The following is a 20,984-nucleotide window of genomic DNA, read 5'->3' as shown; positions in this document are numbered from 1 at the left end:
ATATTTAAATCTGGCATATCCGTATATTCACACACCTAGCTATATCTCTATAGACACACATACATGTATACAGAGAAGGTGACCCACAGAAAAATCCAAAATTAGGTCAGATGCTAGCTTAATTCCAGTCAAAAAGACTGCCTCAATCCCAGGTCTTTGTTAATAAGCTCCATGTTTTCTTAGTCAAAATAAATTATTTGAATATTGGAGAAAACAAAAAAATGCTCAGTATATTTGAGGCAGGACATATGCTGACTCATCAGAAAATGGCAAAAGGCCCTATGCTGAGCTCAAGTGGCCATGGCTCCAGAGGGCCTGTGGCTAGGCTGTGGTGTGAACACAAACATCCATTCCAGGCTATCAGCTGAGGATACTGAGCACCCTCAGCGCCCAGCACTGAGCTGTGAGATCACAGAGGTCAGGGGACCTGGCCCAATGAAGTTCAGGAGACACTTCTGTTCTCCCTTTCCCTGTGCACAAGCTGGAGACCAGTGCAGCTTGAAAAGAGCTTCCAGAAAGAATGGTCTGAAATGTGAAAAAGCTCCTTATATAATGCTGAATGAAAAGAGCAGGACATAAAACTGTATACATGGTTTAATCCTGATTTTGTTAAGAAGAAATGGATATTTCCAAATATGAACAGGAATGCTAGCATAAAGGAAATATACCAAAATGTGGTTTTAGATGTCTTCTTTATACCTGTTGTCCAAATAGTCTACAATGAACACAAAGTACTTTCATAATTAGGAAAAACTCTAATAAATGTTATTTTAAAAGGTCATAGTTGGGGCTTCCCTGGTGGCGCAGTGGTTGAGAGTCTGCCTGCCGTTGCAGGGGACACGGGTTCGTGCCCTGGTCCGGGAAGATCCCACATGCCGCCGAGTGGCTGGGCCCGTGAGCCATGGCCGCTGGGCCTGCGCATCCGGAGAAGGTCATAGTTGGAGACTGGAATAGAACTTTTCCAAAGAAGTTGCACATTTTATTACCACCTATCCTTCTCCCAAGTGCCAGGGAAGGAACTTTCTTGCAGGCCCAAAAGGGACTTTTGGCCTGGCCCTGATCAGCTGCTGTACGATACATCGGGCCTGGGGTCTCGTGGAGGCCTCACAAGTTGTCCCAGCTGGAAAGTTACAAACTAAGCTTCTCAGAGCCCAAGTTTCTGCAGAAGGACATCAGAGCTGCCAGGTAGCAAAGGGAAGCCACTGCTGCTATTATCCTTTTTATACACTGGACTTTTCCATAAGATTTTTTTTTTTTTCCAAAAAGGATTCGGTTACTTAAAGTAAGCAAAGATTGGTCTGTTCCAACTCCCTCATTGTACCAAGGCCGTCAATGGAATGGACTTGCCCAGGGTCACAATCCAGTTCATATTAGAACTGGAGCACGGTCTCTGGAAAGACAGTCCAGGACAGCCCTGGCGCCCAGCCCCATAGAGGCTTCCACTGTTTTGTATAATTCAGGGTTCCTCTTAGCAAAGCCAAGCCAGGCCTCTCCTGGCAGCACTTTAACCCTTTCTAGTTTTGTAGCAACATTCACATCCCTCCCCCTACCCCCTTGATAATTTCTGATGGGCAGGGATGTTATTTTTCCTGTGGATCTCTAAGGCAGAGAAACCAGTGTGTGAGAGCTGCCAGGGGACAGGGAGGCCACCTGGTTCAGTGCCTTCATTCCACAGATGGGAGGTTGAGGTCCAGGAAAGGGATGGAACTTTCTAACTCACTCAGTGAGTTCCTTATGGAGCTGAAGCTGCTCCAAGAATGGGATGCCTCTTTGTAATATTAACGCATCAATCTCTTCCTACAGAAGAGGCACTTGAGGCCCAGAGAGGGGTGCAAGTTACCCAAAGACACCCAGGGAGGTAGGGGCTGAGTTGGAACTAATCTATAATTCTTCCAAACCCCCAACTCGGGACCTGGGTTCATAATCCGCCCCCACTTCTGCCCCAGCTTGACCCACGACCCAGCTGGATATGGGTTTCTGGCATCGCTAGTTGAGATCTCTTCTCCTCCATGATGGTAAATAGCCATTATTTTTTTTCCCAACTGTTCACAGGATCATCCGGACAAAAGTACAGCAGCCACCCAACCAGCCGGTCCCAGCTTCCAGTCACAGCATAGGTAAGAACTTTCAAAAAAAAATTTAAAAATCTAATGGGCTCCAAATACTCTAAAGAACTTTTAATCATTCTTATGGACAGATAATTCTGCATAAAACACTTGGGCACACGTACTAATGCGCCTTCTTTGTCATTCTCCAAGGGCTGAACCTGGTAAATGAATTTTATAAATACTGCTAAAAGGTTTTGAATTTTACTGATTATTATGATAAATAGCTTTCACCATGAGACGGAAAATTGAAATCTAAGCCAAAAAAAAAAAATCCACTAATGGGGGTCTATAGAATGTCAGATAATTAAAGTAATAAATCAAGAAAGGGATACTTATTCATAACATTTTCTGCATCATTAGTCAGTAAGTAGTTTTGAATGTGTTTTTTTCTTCTATCAACCAGCCCTTCTACAATTCTTTGTGCACTTGCAGTCTTGAGTGAAGATGTGGCAAAACTTCCCAAACTTTCTTTCTCTCTCTCTCTTGCTTCGATCTCATGTGCTCCGTGAACTGTCAAGGGCTGCCAGTGGGGTTTCTGACACTCATGGGTGAAGTCTGAGAGTGACCATGACTCGTAAGGAGAAGAGTCATATTTCCTACTACCCAGGAGTTCAGAAGTTTCCCTTGCCTTCCCTTCCCTGCAAAGATCGTGAGATGAAAGTGACGTGTGTCTACACAAGGTGTATGATTTCTCCACTTTGGATAAAGGAAATACCTCTGGTTAGTTGGGGGAAAGCTTATTCTACTATAAGAAAGCGGGCCACCATTCAGCAAGCCTCTGATGGTTCTGGCTGCCACAGGCCCTGTCAATTCCACTTAATCACACCTTAATTACACAAAGATTGTGTACCCTTTGTTGCTCCTTCTTCGACTGAAAACTTGAACTCCCCATGGTGATGGGGGACAGGCAGAGGCCTGGCTTATAGTTCCAGCTTTGTCATTAAGTCAACCAGTGAACCGTGTTAAGCCACTTCACCTCTGTGAACCTCAGTTTCCCCATTTGTGGAGCAAGGGCCACAAACCCAGTGCTCTCTGAGGTCTCTGAATCTTCATGGTTGCTTCTTTGAATAAAGGTAAGGCAGAATTCTTCCCTTCCATAAAATAATTCTTCATTTAGTAATCCATCCAAAAAGCGTTTGCTAAGCCCCTGCTATGCAGCCCGTGGTGGTGGAGACTAACGTTATAAGGAAGGTAGGACAAAATCCCCCTTCTCAAGGGCTTCTCGGTCTAATGGGGGAAAATAAACAAAGAGAAGTCTGCAAAACACTGAGATCAGGCTCAAGAAGAAAGTACAGGGTGCTGTGGGAGCAGAAGGGAGGGAAAGATCAGCTTTGTTGAGCTGGAGTGAAGAGGGTTTAGGAGAGCTTTCTGGGGAAGTGTTTGTGGCTGGGATTTCATTTGCAGCTTTAACTATTTCAGGTCACATAGCAAGGAATATCAAACTTAGGGTAACTGATAATATTCTTTCAATTGGGTAAGAGGGATAATTACACTTGACAGTCAGCAGAATGCCTTATCTCAGAAATTTGTATAAAATTCATATCTTATTTGTGTACAGCCCCTTATAATTTATTAACTTAATGAGGAGTAAGGAAATGGAAGCTTTAGAGAGATGAAATAACTAGCCCAAGGTCACATGGCCAGTAAGTGGCAGAGCCAGAATTGGAACCTGAGTCTTTTGAGCCGAGTGTGATTACAAAATGTTGAAACACGTGTCATCGGCTCTGTCAGCAACGTGGTGAGCCTTGGTTATATGTGGTGGTTGTTTAAAGTACCGAATGACTGGTGAGATTCTTTCTTCCTCTGTTCTTTGCACCTTAACACAGAAAAGGTTGTGAGATTTGCATAAATCTATTTTGAGGAGCTTCTTCTGGTGAAGGAAAAGAGAAGTTAACGATTTCTACTTCTGTGTCTCCTAAGGAAGATCTAAAATCAAACTCAAATATGAGAAGAAAGGCACTGCTCCCTTTAGGTCTGTAGGAGCAAGAGCTGGATGTGCTCCAAGGAAAGCAACAAACAGCTTCTCAACCGATCACCACCATTTCTAGTAATTTCCTACACTTAAGAGTCAAAAGCAGCTCCACCTGCCTCCAGCTAGTTATAGCCGAAGGAAATGTGTCTGAGATTGGTCTGTAGGTGTTAATGAACCAAGAAAGAATTCCCACAGCCCAGAAATGGAAGTTCAGCTGCACGGCTTGAGAGGACCCTGATGACCGACAGGTCTCCCCCTTGGATGCTGGGGCCAGGAGTTAACGTGAAACTTGCACAAACCTCCCCTCCCCCATTCTTATTTTTAGGAACTTAGATACCTGGTCTCAGTCACAATAAGTCACCAACCCACACTTCTGGGTGGAAGAAATCTAGACTTTAAGTCAGTAGAACCAAGGCTGAGCCCTGGTGCTACGGCTTGTTAGCTAGATGACTTTGAGCCAGTCACTTTGCTGTGTGGAGGCTCAGTTTCCTCACCTGATGAATGCGGATGAATAACAGCACTCTTGGTTATTGCAAGCGTCAAATGAAAAGCACTTTATGAACGTGAAGGATACTATTGTTTTTCATTATTCATTAGTGAGGAGCAGATTACTATAGGGGTTGACTTTAGTTCTTGGGTTCCAGTCACCACTCTGCCTCTTATTAGCTGTGTGACCTTGGGCAAGTCACTTACCTCTCTGAGCCTTGGTTCCCTTACCTTTCCAGTGACCTAGCTTATAAGTTTGTTCTCAGAATTAAATGAGATGATGCCTGAATGCCTGGCACAGTGTAAGTTCTCAGAAAAAATTATCATTATTATAAATCAATATATATAACACATAGTATATTAATATTATATAATTAATATAAAATATTAAAATCCAGGTAAAGTGGAAGGAGAAAAGACAGCGAGGAACTATAAAAAGACAGATAGTCTGCATTTGGTGCTTTGCTGGCTCTGTGTATGAGTGTGCAGATATTTATGTCTGCGTGGATGGGTGGATTTGTAAGTAGGGAGTGAGCCTGCCTAACGAGTAGGTCGTTTCTAGCACTGGCTGGTGGTGGGCCCCAGCTCCCCCGTTTCTCTGCTCCATCCCCCTGCTTCCTGCATCCTTGGACAGGCTGGGGTTTGAACTGGTGCCCGTGTTCCCTTCTGTAGTGTCAGTTCTCTTCGGGGCTACTCTCATTGCCCAGGTTTGGCCGCTGCCCTGTGGCGAGTGTCCTCAGCACACACCTGCCCTGCCCCGCCCCGCTCTCTCTCAGACGCACCAGCCCCCTGTAGGGGGCGTGCCTTTTTATTGGCCCGAAGGCGGGAGCCGACCTCCCTCCTCCCCGGCACCGCCCCCCAGCCTCCCGCCGGGCCCTGACCAACTTCTCCCTCTGCGCAGTGTCCACCGGCTCCGTGACGCAGGTGTCCTCGGTGAGCACGGACTCAGCCGGCTCCTCCTACTCTATCAGCGGCATCCTGGGCATCACGTCCCCCAGCGCCGACACCAACAAGCGCAAGAGAGACGAAGGTAGGAGACGCCGGCTCTGCCCGTCGGGAATGGGCCTAATCGGATCTGTGGGATCTGTTTCCAGGCCCTCAGTCAGGGGCGGAAGCACAGACGCCCTACAAGCACCCCTTACCTGCAGAGCGCTGGAGGCGTCTGGCCCAGCCCAGTCCCGTCCTGACCACGGGGTAGGGGCTGAGCCCTCCGGGAGAGGAAGAGGGCCCCGGCTGGGACTGGACTTCTCGCAGGCCTCCTCCCATCTTCACCCCTTTGGTGGGAAAGGCGGGCCTGGCAGAGTCCTTGGGGCCTGTGCTTTGCGGCCTCTAAGAAGCCCTTGCATTTGCAGCTGTGATGCCCAGAGGGCAGGGTGTGGAGGGTATGAGCACAGCAGCAGTGTCCCCTTTTGGGGGGAGGCCTAGGGGAGAGGGAGGGGCTGGGCAAAGTGAGAGGGGCACACATGGGGTGGCAGGGTCAGCGGGTGGGCTCTCCGAGGGTCTGAGCACACCTCTTTCAGAAGGTCTTCAGTGCGGTGATGGGGGGCCGTTGAGGAAGTGAATAATATTCTCATCTCTGTCCTTGGGCCTGGAAGGAAGGAGTGCAGGGGGCCTCCCCGGGATTAAATAGATGACAATCCTCCCTGTTGGTTTTTCTCAACCCTCGGTGTGCCACCCGGGCCTCGGGAGCTGGCCGCCTCTGTCCCGGACATGGGCCCACCTTAACCTGGGTCTCCTTTCCCTGGATAGGCTGCCAGTGGGCTGACATTAATGGGTTTGAGAGGAGAAATGACCCCTGGGAGTCTGTAAAACCTTTGTCAGGAAAGGAAAAAAAAAAAAAAAAAAAAAGGCTGTAGTCTAGGGGCTGAGAGCAGGGTGACAGAAATCTTGATTCAATTATTCTGTTCCTCAGCACAATTCCCTTTCTCGGCTCCCTGTAAGGGATGTATGTTCTCACGAGCACATGCCTAAGTACTTAAGATCTGTAACTAGAAAATTGAGTCGGCCCAGCTGTGGATTGGCCTGTGGTGTGTGGGCTCCAGGCCATGCAGGAGCTGGACCCATGGCCTCTGTTTGGAGCTGTGGAGTACATGGGGGATGAGTCACGGCTTCTGGAACCTGCCTCACCTCTCCGCCCCTTCACCCCCCAACACTCGGAGCAGATGTGGGAAGTCTTTTTTTTTTTTTTTTTTTTTTTTTGCGGTACGCGGGCCTCTCACTGTTGTGGCCTCTCCCGTTGCGGAGCACAGGCTCCGGACGCGCAGGCTCAGCAGCCATGGCTCCCGGGCCCAGCCGCCCCGTGGCATGTGGGATCTTCCCAGACCGGGGCATGAACCTGTGTCCCCTGCATCGGCAGGCGGACTCTCAACCACTGCGCCACCAGGGAAGCCCTTTGTTTTGTTTTTTTGTTTTTTTTTTGGAAGTCTTTAACTCAGGGTTGCTGTACTGGGTACTGCAGGAGGCAGTGGGCCTACCATCTCTGTTGGTTTATGGGGTTGATGGTGTCATCTTTTCTCCCCTTGTCACCTGGACTCACAGCAGATGTGCCCAAGCTGGGGCCTGCTGTGTTTGATCATGTGGAGGGGCGGGTCTGTGAGGCTCCCTCAGAGGTTGAGGGATACAGGCAGAGAGTTTTGAAGAGAGAAAAACATTGACTTTGATGTTTACCGTCAAACACACAGGTCCTGAACTGGGGGGACTGTGTCACCGTGTTTGTTGAGTGCTCTGTTGGCTTTCGGCCTCTGATCAGTGGTCACTGTTTAGCCTCTCAAGCTGCTTGAGAAGGTGTAAGAGTGGTCAAGATGTGAGTGTTGTTCATCTAGACTGCTCTGTGCTGGGCAGATCCTTCCTGAAGGCTGTGGCTCATTTGTGGTATTGACCTTTAAGAGGGACAGTGACAAATTGGGATGTGTCCAGATGGGTATAACCCGGATGGAGAGGTATTTGGAGAATACCTCAAGGCTCTAGGGGTGTTTTGGTACCAAGAAGAGGAGAATGAGCAGGACTGGATTGTTGCCTTCAAATACTTGGAAGGCTGACATGGAGGGCAAGAGGAATGAGACTTGGCTGTGTGGCCTCAAAGGCCAGTGTGTGGCAGATGCAAAATAGATTTCAGCTCAGAGTAAAAAATAACTTTGTAAATATGCGAGTGGTCTACGGCCAAAGGGGGCTGCCTCAGGAGGTAGTGAGTGCCTTGTCACTAGAGGTATGTTAGTAGAGCCTAGGTGGCCATTTGCTGGGCTGCTGTATAAGACTGTCAAGAATCAGATGCAGAATTGGATGATCTTTGAGATCCTTTCAGTTTTGGAATTTATGATTGAGCCCTGATCCCCAGAAAGACTTGGGAGGTGATCCAGCCTGTGGTCTGGATTTGATGGTCCCGAAAGCTTACAGGATTGGGAAGATTGAGAGACTCAAGCAACAAGCAGAGCCCCTGCCTGACCCTGCCCTGCATCACTGAGAGTGGATATGGCTGGGCAGAGAGGTGGGCAGAAGTGCCCTTGCTCACATCAGCAAACTGCCTGGGAGCAGTACAGTGTGGTGCTCCCTACTGCCTTTTCCCATCCTCCCTCTATAGCTCCCTGCATTCTTGCATTGGCTTCAGGAGGAGTTGAAGAGGCAGAGATTGCCACCCCCTTTTTATAGGGGAGGAAACCAAGGCCCCAGGGAGTTCCATGATGTTGGCAAAGCCACAGGGCTGGTATGGCCAGGCGGTGGGGGTGGGGTGGGAAGGAGTGGAGAGAGCCCCTGAGGCCTCAGCTCCCTGACATTGTCCAGCCACCTGCTGCTCCTCAGCCCCTCCAGAGAGATGCTTTGGAGGTGGAGCAGCCTGGGGTGGGCAGAGCCTGGAGGGTTTAAAGCAGAAGGGCGTGGTCAGCAGGCTGGATGCTGCCAAGAGTGTGGTGAGAAAGTAAGAACCAGCCACTGGGGAAACACAGGGGAAATGCTAGTGCACTGGACTCGGGCCCATTGAGGCTGCAGACCATGGCACCATTTTCCTCAGGAGCCGTCAGCAGCCTGAGGCGAGGGCCGTGGGGCAAGAGAGGTAATAGAGGGCCAAGAGGAAGATGGCTGAGGGTCCCCATTCCCATTTTTCAGATGAGGTGACTGAGGTTCTGCAGGGTGGAGTTGCTTGCTCAGCTCTGGTTCACAGTCATCTACCACTTGGACTTGGGTTTTACCTTGTGGGCATGGGCTCAAGGCAGGGGTGGGTGGTGGGAGAGTTCCGTCACAGAGGACCTGCCCTCTAGACCTTGCAGGCCGGTGGGCAAAATTGGCAACCCAAAGTCCCTCTGATGGGCAGTGTGTAGGGTGATGCTGTGCTGGGAGGATGACACCAGAGAGGAAGGGCAGGGCAGGGCAGGGAAGGGCTGACATTGACCAAAAGGATCTGGTAAGGGCTCTCATAGGAAGTGGCACTTTATGAAGGGAAAAATATTTTGCACGGCTTGTTTTTAAACTTAAATGAATTAAAATCAAATAAAATTAAAATTTTAGTTCCTCAGTTGCACTAGCCACATTTCAAGGGCTCAGTAGCCACATGTGCCCAGTGGCTACTGTATTGGATAACATGGCTTGAATACAAATGCTTGGCACATAGTGGGTGCTCAATAAATGCTTCTCCGTAGAATGGGTCGGTCACGTGCCTGTAGAGGGTTCACAATTAGTGAGGATGGCGATGGTGGGGAGAATCTCTAGTCTCCTCAACTAGAAGTGTTTCTCTTGGTATTTTTGGCTTCCGTGGAAAGCTCTATTTGAGTAAAGAGTTCTGTAGCAAAAACAAACAAGTTAGAACACTATTAGACCAGTGGATTGCCAAGGGCCCTTGTAATCTAGAAATTCTAGGATTCTCCTTGGGACATGTGCCTCCAATACCAGCCTTGGGGATGTGGCCACTGTGTCCAAATCTCAGATGAATGGTTCTGCGGCTGAGGTAGCAGATAAGGTCCGTGGGGCCTCTGAGGGCAGAGTTGGGGCTGGTTAAAGGAAGCTACAGGGAGGAAGATTATGGCTCAGTGCAAGGAACAGCTTTCAGACAACACCCAGGCTGGGCCAAGGTTAGAAGCATTAGCTTAGAAAGGTAGTGAGCTCCCTGTCATTGGAGGTATGAGCAGGGGTGAGGGGCAGAAGAGTCAAAGAAGGCATTTTGGTTTAGACTCCACGACTTTTAAAAAAAGTAAATTTATTTATTTATTTATTTTTGGCTGTGTTGGGTCTTCATTGCTGTGCGCAGGCTTTCTCTAGTTGCGGTGAGCGGGGGCTACTCTTCGTTGCGGTGCGCTGGCTTCTCACTGCGGTGGCTTTTGTTGTGGAGCACAGGCTCTAGGCACGTGGGCTTCAGTAGTTGCAGCACGCGGGCTCAGTAGTTGTGGCTCGTGGGCTCTAGAGCACAGGCTCAGTAGTTGTGGTGCACGGGCTTAGTGTCTCCGCGGCATGTGGGATCTACCCAGACCAGGGCTCGAACCCGTGTCCCCTGCATTGGCAGGCGGATTCTTAACCAGTGCACCACGAGGGAAGTCCCTGGACTCCATGAGTTTTTAGGCCTGTTACAATCTGGGGGACAAGTGCTTCTGTGACTGCCTGGCATCTGGAAGTGGTTCTGCCTACTTGTTTTCCCTCCTGCTGCCTGACTCTGAGTCCGCCATCACGTGGGCTTGACTGGGCGGGGCCGCATCGCCTGTGTTTCTACCCCCAGCCTTGCCCCTTGGCACAGGGCCTGGTGCCCAGAGGGCTCAGGAGGCTTGTGGATGGTGAGAGTCAGGCTGGGGTGCTGCCCAGGCGTGAGAGGCAGCTTCGTCTCTTGATTGGGCTGTCCTGAGAAGGTCTGTGGAGAAAGCTGTGGCATGGGCCTGAGGAATCCTGCGGGGCTAGGGGGACAGAGCCCGGGCAGTGCCTCCCTCCCTGGAAGGCCCAGAGGAGGTCGTGGCGGGGCTGGACTTGGCGGAGCAGGCAGAACTGTGAATAGCGGCCATGGGTGAAAGGGCAGCCCCAGACCCTCTGTTCCTTTCTGGGCCTTTGATCTCTGGTGGGGCCTCCTTCCGCCGTCTCCAGAGCCCCCATTCAGGTCCCCTTGACCTCCCCCTCCCTTCATCCCCCCAGTTTGAAAGGCCCTCAACACACCGAGGTCAGCCGAGTGCGAATGCCTTTCACTAGCTCAGAAGGCTGGCCAATCCAGCACCAGTGTGGAAACTTCTTTGGGGGCAGTGGAGGGTACATTGCAGGTGGAATTTCTGGGCACTGGACTGCCCTCTGCCTGCAGAGGGCACAGGAAGGGGCCTGTCCTTTTCAAAAGATGCCAAGTCCAGCAAGACCCTCATGGGGAAGTTTGGGGGGCATTTAGCGGGGGCTCCTGTCATGACTATGTCCATCCCTCTTTCTGGAAGTGCCTGTCTCCTCTCTGTCTTTGTGTCTCTCCCTGTGTCTTTTGTTTGGGGGTACATCTCATCCAGTGCCCTCTGCCTCTGTTTATGTCCTGTTTATCGAGACTTCCTCTGTGTCTGCTTCTGTCTGCTGTTCCAGCTCTCACTCTCTTTCTTTTTCTCATCGTTCTCTTCTCTTTCACTCTCTCTCTTTTCTTGTATTGGCTCTTGCTCTCTCTCTTAACAGCTCCCCCCTCCCCTTCTCCCAGGCTGGGAGCCTCCTCTCAGCCCTGCCCTGCAGACCTCCATGGGGGTCATCTTGGGGAGGGAAGGGGTTTCAGAAGTTCACAGACCATGCAGGGCCCCAGGGACCCTCTGACCTTGGGCAGGCCCTGGCCTTCCTCTCCTAGGACCCTCTTCTTTTACTGACACACAGACTCTGTCTGTTGCTCCCGGACTCAGGACTGAAGGCACTGGAGCAGGAGATGCAGAGACTGCTCTCAGATTTCCCAGCAGGGACTGGGGTGTGTGGAAAAGCTCAGGATTCCTGAGTCAGGGGAAGAGTTGTAGGCACCCTTGCGGCACCACTATTCCAGAGATCAGTGATCTCTGGAGACCCCCAAATAACGTGAGGTGTTGAGGCAAGGACCCAGGCTCACAGGCCAGGGACCAACTGGTTCGAGGACCCTGTGTGGTGAAATCTTTGGCAAGTTACTTAGTCTCTTGGAGTCTGCATTTTGCCATCAGAAAGTAGAGGGGGCACAAGTTTTGTGCGTTATTGTGAGGATAAAATGAAGTCGTTCTGGCAAAGGGTTTAGCTCCAGGGCCTGGCGGTCCTAAGTATTTAATAAATGGCCCCTGAAGGAGACCGGGGCTTGAGCGTGTGAGGCCGGTCCAGGCTGAGGGCTAGCAGGCTCCCGCTGCAGTTCTGTTTGGCAGCTGAAACTGCCTGATCCCCCCCTGCCCCCCTCCCCGACTTCCTGTTTGTAACAGTCGGCCTCTCTGGGCGCCAAGACTGAACAACAGCGCCCCCAGGTGTCAGCTGCAAAGGGAAGGGCCCCTGGCTTTCCTTTGCTTCCTTTTCCTTCAGGACCTTCACTTCAACCCCTTGATGGAAGAATAAAAGGGCTAAGCCTCAGTTTTCCATTAAGTGATGTCTTGGGTACACAAGGTGGCGGAGACCTCCAGGATGGAGGGCAGAAGGCAGAATACTTGGACCTGGAAGGGCTGGGCCTCTAGGGGCTTGGGGTCACCAACTTGGTTTTCACCAGCCCTTGTCGGAGCTGGAAGGGCCTTGGAGAGTATCTGGGACGTGTCACCTAGTCATTATTCAGATGGGAAAACAGGTTGGAGAAAAGAAGGGGTCTGACCAGTAAAAATGACATTTCACATGGTAAAAACCCAGAAAACCTAGAGGGACAGACGGACTCCTCAGAACATCCTTGATATCCTACTGCCCTTTGACAGGCCAAATCTTAGTTTCTTACCTCCCCTCCTTTCCTCCATTCTCCTCGGCCCATCTGCTGCCCCCACTGTTGAAAGCCATGAGCAACCCTGACCTGACCCCGTCAGCCTATCACCCCTGGGCCTCAACTCTTGACAATGAGCCCTGACCTTCCCTCCCTGGCCTCCCGTTCCTCCTCCCCATCCCTTCTGTGCTTCCGGCCCCCGCAGTCTCTGAGCTCTCCTGTCTCTGGGCCATTATCCAGGCAAAGCCCTCCACCTGGAATGCTGTCTTTGAGGCTGGTCTGTTGACCTGGCCTGGTTTCCAGAGCCAGTCCACTCCCGGGGGGATTTTCAGTGTTGGGCCATTGGTCCCTCACAACTGGCTGGGACCCTTGAATTCATCCCGGGCCAGCATGGAGCTTTGGAGACCAGACAGACTCTGCAGAGAGAAGGAAATGACCACCACTTTGTCTTGGTCTCTCCTGGGGCTTCAGCAGGGCAGGTCCCCTCCCTGCCCTCCACAAGGTGTCCCCTGAATGTACCCTCAGGCTGGACATGTAGGGGGCCCTTCCCTGAGTTCTTTTTTTGTCTGGGCAGGGGCCCGGACCAACATGCTTGCTCAGAGGGCATCACTTTGAATCTGATTGCCAGCCCTCTTGTCATGCTTTACTTGGCTTGTCCTGTATTTAAAATGATTTTGAGTTAGTTACCAACATTTAAAAATAAGATTTCTCATCTGGATGTCTAGCCTTTCTTGGGAAAAAAAAAAAACAGATCTTGTGACACTGGGCAGGCTTTCCTACACGGCAGCAATCGTCTGGGGCTGCTGGGCCTGTGATCCTTAGACTGCTCTGTACTCACCTTGTTCACAGCGTTTGTGCTCTATTTTTCTCTACCTGAATGCCTTTGAGCTTCTGGAGTCTAGTATGGACTCTGAAGAACAAGTCTGGTTGAGTCCAGCCTGTGGCAGCTAAAGCCTATGGGAGGCAGGGCCCTGATTGAGCTGGATGGGGCTGTGTGTGTGTGTGTGTGCGCGCGCACACACACACCCGCGGGTGCGTGCATGCGGTCAGGGAACTGGGCAGTCAGGCTCTCAGGCCGGAGGTAGGTGAGGGAGGGAAGGCAGTAGGGCAGGGCCAAGCAGCCCCACCCCTTGGCAGCCCAGAAGAACAGTGAGACGGGGGTCATTCAGTTCACACCTGCCAGATGGGTAGTCCAGGCACGGGGGCGCTTAGTGGCAGTGATGCTAAGGACCCATCTCTCAGCCTGGCTGGCCACTCTCCTGTCCTTCCGTCCTTGCAGTCATTGGCACCTCAGCCAGGCAGACAAGTGTCCGAGGCTTCCTTGGTAAAGCAGGGGACTTGAGGCCAGGTGATCAATCAGAGGGGCTCCTTGGGCCTTTCCCTGGTGCCTAGGGTCTGTCCCTTGGGTGGGGGGTCAGGTTTCGGTTCCTCCTGGCCCCTAGGTCCCTGAGTTTCACTTTGATTCAGTGAGTGAGAGCCCTCGTGAGAGCCAACACCCCGCCCCCACCCCTGTTGTTTGCACACCTGCTTCACTCAGGCTTCCTCCACCCCTCCCCCACCAGCTTTTCCCACGGGACTGTGCACTGGTGTCCCAGAGAGCCCTGGGGGATGTAAAGAGCAGGGGCCACAGTGTGAGTCGGCTCTGGGGTCAACCAGAAGGAGAGCTGTGCGGTCTCATCCATGGCGGGCAGGCCCCCTGCCAGGGCCGTCTGGAGCTCAGGGTGGAGTGGACTTGGCTTTCTTCCCCACTCTGCATGTCCTGGTGCCCTTTGAGGCAGAGAATCCCATGGTCCTTTCTCTGTCTTTGGAATATGGTTAATCCTTGGCTGCAGAATCTGCAGTTCAGGACTTTGCAACATTCCAAGTACTAGAGGCTCATGAGGCAGGGGAGGGAGCCCAGAGGAGGGAGCCTGGGGCTCTGGGTTCCAGTCCTCAGTCTGTGGCTGACTTGCTGGTGACCTTGGGGAAATCCCTTTCTCTCTCTGGGCCTCAGTTTCCTCATCTAAAACATGGGATCAAGGTTCTCTTTGGTACCAAGATTCTGAGCTGCTCCTGGTCCCATCTCAAGTCCTCTTGGCATTATTTTAAACAAGTGGTTCTCAGACTTTCAGTCTTGCAACCCTTTTAAACTCTTAAAAATGATCAGGGGGCTTCCCTGGTGGCGCAGTGGTTGAGAGTCCGCCTGCCAATGCAGGGGACACGGGTTCGTGCCCCGGTCCGGGAAGATCCCACATGCCGCGGAGCGGCTGGGCCCGTGAGCCATGGCCGCTGAGCCTGCGCATCTGGAGCCTGTGCTCCGCAACGGGAGAGGCCACAACAGTGAGAGGCCCGCATACCACAAAAAAAAAAAAAAAGATCAGGGACCCCAAGGAGCTTTTGAATTTATGTGGGTTAATTAAAATGGACAAAATTTTAAAATATTTATTAATGTATTAAAAATAGCAGTAATAAATAACATAGTGTGTTGTTTGAAATAAGAAAGGACTATATTTTCCAAGCCAAAACATTTAGAGTGACATTGCTTTATGATTTTGCAAATCTCTTTAGAGCCTGGCTTAATAGAAGACAGCTGGGTTCTCATATCTGCTTCTGTATCCAATCTGTTGTGATATCACACATCTTAGAACCTCTGGAAAATGCCACTGTATACTTGGAAAAGCATCAGAGTGAAGAAGGCTAAGAACAACTTTGTATTATTATGAAAATAGCTTTGACCTCACAGACCCCTTGGAAAGGTCTTGGGGATCACTCAAGGGGTCCCTGGACTAGACTTTGAGGATCTCTGCTTCAGGTTGCTGCAGACTCTGAGCTTACTTATTACTTGAACAGAGAGGGAGAGCAGTTAAGTGGTTTTCGTTAAAAGAAAGGTGCCATCAGTTTCTCCTGTTCTTTTTTCCTGAAGGCAGTGGGAACCATGCCGGGCTTCTGAGCTGGGGAGGGAGTGACAAGACACGCTGGGCTTTGGAAATCGTCCTTTAGCAGATTAAGGTGTGCAGGGCTTCTGGGTCCTCTCCCGAGTTTGAACTTCCACAGAAAGGCACAGCTACGGAGCCTCCTTTCACTTCCAGTGGAATATCGTAGGGTTTGAGGTCTGATCTCTGTCCAGCAGGCTTCCTTTGGGGCCAACAACAGCTTCCTAGTGCTCCCTAAGAGCCCAGGGAGTGGGCGTTTGGGGACCCAGCCACCTCTCCCCATCCCAGCTCAGCTCTGCAGCTGTTCAGGGCAGGCCCGTGAGACCCCCACCCAGGGCATAGTTTTGGTGGGGAAAACCCCAGCAAATAATGTTGATTTGGAATGAAACAAAATAAAATGAAATAAAGAAGTAGGTTTGGTGTTTATCTTGACTCCTGGCCTTTGAGGAAAAGCAGGTGTGAAAGGCAGTTGAAAAAAAGGGAGATTTTTGTTCTGATTCCACTGGGGCTTCTGAGTTTTTCCAGAATGCCAGTGGTTGGTCACGTGTGTGTGTGTAATTTCATTTTGAAATTTCCAGTTTTCATTTTCATTGGTACAAGTTTGTCATTTGCATTAGTCCTTCCTTGGACTGATGGACTAAAATGGAGGAGAGGAAGAAAAAGAGAATTTCCTAAGGTCTTTTAGAAGACTTGAAAGATGCTAGAGGAGATATGCTTGTAGTGAGATGAACTGAGCTATGAGAGGAAACAGAGAGAAAGGCATGGCGCCTAGAGAGACTAGAAAAGAGGCCGGTAAAAAGCGACAGAAGGGTCAGACTCTTCCCAGCACCAGCCACCAGGTGGCACCATCGACCCAAGACAGCTTAGTTGCTGTCCAGGGTGAGGGACAAGAGGGGTGACAGGACAGTGTGTACTGACCATTTCCGAGCTTGGTATGCTTGTAACTCGGTGGGGGGCAGCAGTGCCCAGGTAGGCTGCCCATTTGCCTGAGTTTCACTTCTCTGCCAGCATTTAGTCACAGCAGTGGGAGGCTGGGCCATTGCTGTTGGGGATCAGTCCCGTCCTTCCTCACCTCCATGGCGCAGATGTCTTAATACAAACCTTTTTGGGAGTCAAGTCCTCAGTTCTAGTCTAAGCCTTTACTTGCTGGCTGTGTGACCTTGGGCAAGTCACTTCTCTTTGAGTCTTGTTTTCCTTGTGTTAAAATGTGGATATTTGAACAGATGACTTAAGGGATCTTTTGGGCTCTGACATTCTGTGGTGTGCCAGAGAGAGCACTGGAGTTGGAGTTAAATTCAGGATCTTTCTCCATTGGCTGTGTGACCTTGGGCAGCTCACCTCCCATCTGTGGGGATTGCAGTAACATCTCTCTCACAGTCTGTTATATGAAGTAGCAGGTTGGAAAATGCTTTGAAATCTCTTTTGGTGCTGTAGGAGAGGGAGGGGTTGCTATTTATTTTTTTTCCAGGCAACTTAAGTTAGCCAGAAGCAGGCCTTCTACCATCCTCACAGCTCAGAAAGTTTGTGCCTCTGCTGTGACCACAAATCAAAGCCTATGGTAGGTGTTTTCTCAAGGTCACTGCATCTCTGTCTTAACTATCTCATTCATGAATCTGCTCCTTTTTTTTGGTCCCCACTGCTACTGCCTTAGTCCAAGTACCCTCTCTTCTCCTTTGGACTATTGCTGTAGCCTCCTAGTGTGTCCCCACCTCCAATGTCACTGACTTCTCCAAACAGTCCACCTTCCGCATAGCAGCCCCAGGGGCACTTCCGAAATACAGTTTGGATCAGTGACTCACCTGATGAAGGGTTTTCACCCTTCAAATCTGCCCATGGTTCTCAGAAATCATCTAAACTTCTTAACAAGGTTGCTAGGCCTTCTGTGGTCAGACCCGTGCGCATCTCATGAGCCTCGTCCCTCCCCACCCTCCTCTTTTCATGCTCACCCCAGTCATACCAAACCTCATTCCATCCCTTGAGCACCACTTGTTCTTTCCTGCTGGCAGCCTAAGGGTTATATGCACAGGTTGTAGTCAGGCAACCAGGGTTCTGGTGCTGACTCCACCAATGCCTACTCGTGTAACTTTGGGCAAGTTATTGGCCTCAGTTTCCCTCTTTGTAAAACAAGGACACCCATTGTGCCTATGATTGGGTTGTTACGTGGATTGAATGAGGTAATGCATGCACAGTGCCCTGGAGGACCCCGATGCATGATATGTGCTCTATAAAGGATGCCTTTTATGGTAATGTGTTCCCACCGCCTGGAAACTGCCCCCCTTCTCCACCCTACCATTTACCCAGCTGACGTTCTACAACTTCAGGATGCAGCTCATGTCACTTCCTAAAAGTGAAGGCTTCCCTGAGGGTCCCTCCTAACTGTCAGCTCCCCTGGGCCCACCTGCAGCACACAGAGCCTGCCTGTTGACAAAAGTATCACATTTGTCACTCATCTCTCTTCCCTGTGGGACTGGGGGCCCTGTCCGGGCGGGACTAGTGTCTGTAGTGGTCACCATTGTGGCCCTAGTGCCCAGCACAGGGCTGGTTCTTGGTAACAAATATGTACTGAATAGGGACTGGATGTCACAGAAGCTGGGAGCCCATCTGGTCCGTAGGTGCAGGCTGCTGAGTAGAACCCAGAGCCTTGCACGTCAAAGGCTTCTTCCTTTCACTCCTGCCTGACACCATCGTCTCCATCCTCCAGCGCTGCTGTCTGGCTCCATAGAAAGGATTTCATGACAACCATTCTAGAGGGGGAGGGAGCTCTCCTGTGGTCTAAACACACACACACGTGCGCACACACACACACACACACACACGTGCAGAGCTCTGCATGCTGGTGCCTAGGGCCCTTGTTCTGCCTGCCTTACCTAAGCATATGCTCCAGGTGTATATAGATCACAGGCTCAAATGGGAACTGTGACTCTAATGGTTAGCACTTACAGAGTGTTTGCCATATATATTTTAAACTATTAATGCATTTAATACCGCCACTGTACCAGGTGAAGCTCTTATCATCCCCACTTTATAGAGTTTCAGAGAGAGATCCAGGAAATTGCCCAAGGTCACACAGCTCCACAGTGGCACTATTGGGACCAGCCCCTGGGCAGCTGGCTTCCAGAGTAGCCTTACCTGCCACCCTGGTCTGCCTCTCACAGAGTGTTGCACAGAATGGCATCAGTGGGAATGTCCTCAGCTCTCTCCAAAAGGGGGCTTTGAGCCCACCTTTTATTTCAGTTCTACCATCCCCATCACCCTGCCAGGCTGAGCTCAGGGCGACCTTGGTGCAGAGCCCGCCTCCTCACTCAGGTACTCAGCCATTTCTGAGGCTTCCCCTGCCACTGCTATGCATGCTTCCCTGTCACATCCTCCAGTTGGTCACCTTCAAATGCAGTTGGCTGATCACATATGGACTTTACACCACAGCAGGGTAGCACAGTGGGTGGACTGGAGTTCGAGCCCAGCCCTGCCACTTACTAGCTGTGCGAGCTTTGACAAGGGCCCGAACTTCTCTGAGCTTCAGTTTCCTCATCTGTCAAAAGGGGATAATGATTCCTGCAATTCCTGGTAATTAAAAAACGTTATCTATAGTATTTTGATCAGCTCTGGCACATGGCACATTTTAAGAATATTTAACTCATCAGAGTTTTTACCCTGAATCCGAATTCCTCAAGAAGACCTTCTTAAGAACTTTCTAAATTCCCAGCTCTTTTGTTTTCTCTTTCTCTTGCAGGATCTTAGTTCCCCGACCAGGGATCGAACCTGGGCCACGGCAGTGAAAGTGCCGAGTCCTAACCACTGGACCACCAGGGAATTCCCATCTTTCTCTCTTTTTTAAATGATTATTTTATTTATATTGCTAAGTCTAATGATAGGATTATCCAGGCTAGGGTCAGAAGAAAAAGATGTACGCACCAGAATTTACATTGGCAGAGTTTTAGCTCCGCTTTTTTTCAGAAACAAACAATTCGAGTTGTAGCTGAGGGCAGCTTGCAGAGGCAGGATGAGCCTGTCACAGGGTGGAGAGGCTGGGTTCCTGGCTCCAGTTCACCACTATCTTGCTGTGTGGTCTCAGTCAGGTCCCTACCCTCTGGGTCTTTGATTTGGATGCAGTGAGCCCGGATCACCCTTCCATCCCCAGATTCTGCCCCCTCCCTCCTCCCTGCTGTTCCCCCTCCCTCCTCCTCCATCTTCTCTCTCTTCGTTTCCTTTCTGTGTGAGACACAAACGCCATCCAGCACTTTTGAATGGGACTTTTGTTCCGCTAACATCTCTTTTCTGAAAAGAACGATTGGTCAGGTTTGTATCTTTTAAACGCTGGCACATTTCATCAGTTAAGAACCTGCATACCTCTCTCCCAAGACAGAGCTTTAAGGAGGCAGACAGAAGCAGCAAAGGGGAAGGTTTATGGCAGACAGTGGAGGAAAACTCACCCAATCTCTTTGGGGGCCTAATATATGGTCCTTCCCGAAAATGCCGTCTTTCCTGGGTGCCCCCTTTCCTGCTCTCTCTGTGACCCTAAGCATTTTCCAGCTTGACTCCAATTATGACTTGCGTACTACTCTATAGCTCCCCACAGAATGGGGAGAGGGGACGAGTGGGACCTGTGCCTGAGTCATTTTTGCTCAAGGTTTCTTTGAGGTAGGGCTTGGAGCACAGGATCAGGAATCACAGGGCCTTGGGTTTGAGTGCTGGTGATCTTGGGCCAGCCACGCTGGGCCTGGGTTTTCTTACTGGCAAAGAGAGAGCAGAATTCCTTCCTTAAAGTCTTGTGCCAACTCGGGAGGAGCAATGTGTGAGAAAGTGCTTTATAAACTGTCAAGCTCTACGTAGGTATGGGTGTCGTAGTTCATTTCAAGTGCCTGCTCTGTGACCTTGGACAAATTCCAAGGGTCCATTTACCCTTGGAGAATTAACTTCTCCAAGGGTCCATTTACCCGTCTGTAAAATGGGGACTCTAATCCTTAGATCATACGATTAATGTGAGAATTTCATATGGATGTAAAACAACTGGCAAGAACAACTGTTCTTGGCAGTGGTGAGACAGGCTGGGACCTGGGACCCTTTGCGGCAGCGCTGCAGTGCTTGCACCTGGACACACCTCTCCTTGAGCAACAAAATACGGAGAAACTGCCTGGGACTAAAAATAACTGTATGCGTGCCCAGTTGGGGCAAATTCTGGACCCAAAAGATAGAAAGAGACCAAAAAAACCCAACTGCCGCTTTTGAAGAGCCTGGAGCAAAAACAGGGTGTCGGGAGCAAAAGCAGGGTAGCAAAAGCAGGGTACTGCGGATGCCCCCTGCCCACACCACCACCTAAGGGGTGGGCAAAACACCTAAGCCACCCCTCTGGCCCTACCCCTGGACACACCCCTACCCTCACCCCATGTAAGAAACAAGCTTGACCCCCCTCGGGGAGCGAGCAAGAGAACCTGTGGTTTGTTCTCACTGCCCCCTGCTGCAGCAGGGGCCCCAATAAAGCCTTGCCTGAATTTCTTGTCTGGCCTCTAGTCAATTTCTATTGATTGGGGAAGGCCAAGAGCCCTGATCGGTAACAGTGGCAGGTGCCCAGGTCTAGGTTAGTGCCCTGTGTCTAGGTTAGTGTCGCTTTCTCTTTCTTATTTCTTAACGGTGCCTCCCCTGTGAGTACCGCGCACAATAATGAAGCCACGGGCTTCTGA

The 20,984-nt window shown here is 50.6% G+C and overlaps 1 protein-coding gene and 1 non-coding gene across 2 annotated transcripts in view; one reads left to right on the top strand and one right to left on the bottom strand.

Annotated features, from left to right (window-relative positions):
- Window positions 1–20,984, top strand: part of PAX5 (paired box 5) — a 178,952-nt gene that overhangs the window by 16,638 nt on the left and 141,330 nt on the right. Inside the window, exons 4-5 of the mRNA XM_060100888.1 lie at window positions 2,053–2,117; window positions 5,468–5,596. Coding sequence (XP_059956871.1) covers window positions 2,053–2,117; window positions 5,468–5,596 — 194 coding nt within the window. The remainder of the gene's footprint in view (window positions 1–2,052; window positions 2,118–5,467; window positions 5,597–20,984) is intronic.
- TRNAE-UUC (transfer RNA glutamic acid (anticodon UUC)) lies at window positions 19,045–19,116 on the bottom strand. Its single transcript has one exon. It is a non-coding gene; the product is annotated as a tRNA-Glu (tRNA).

This window comes from Mesoplodon densirostris, chromosome 6 (assembly GCF_025265405.1).
Source record: "Mesoplodon densirostris isolate mMesDen1 chromosome 6, mMesDen1 primary haplotype, whole genome shotgun sequence".
NCBI lineage: Eukaryota > Metazoa > Chordata > Mammalia > Artiodactyla > Ziphiidae > Mesoplodon > Mesoplodon densirostris.
This window is presented reverse-complemented; position numbering and strand designations above follow the sequence as displayed.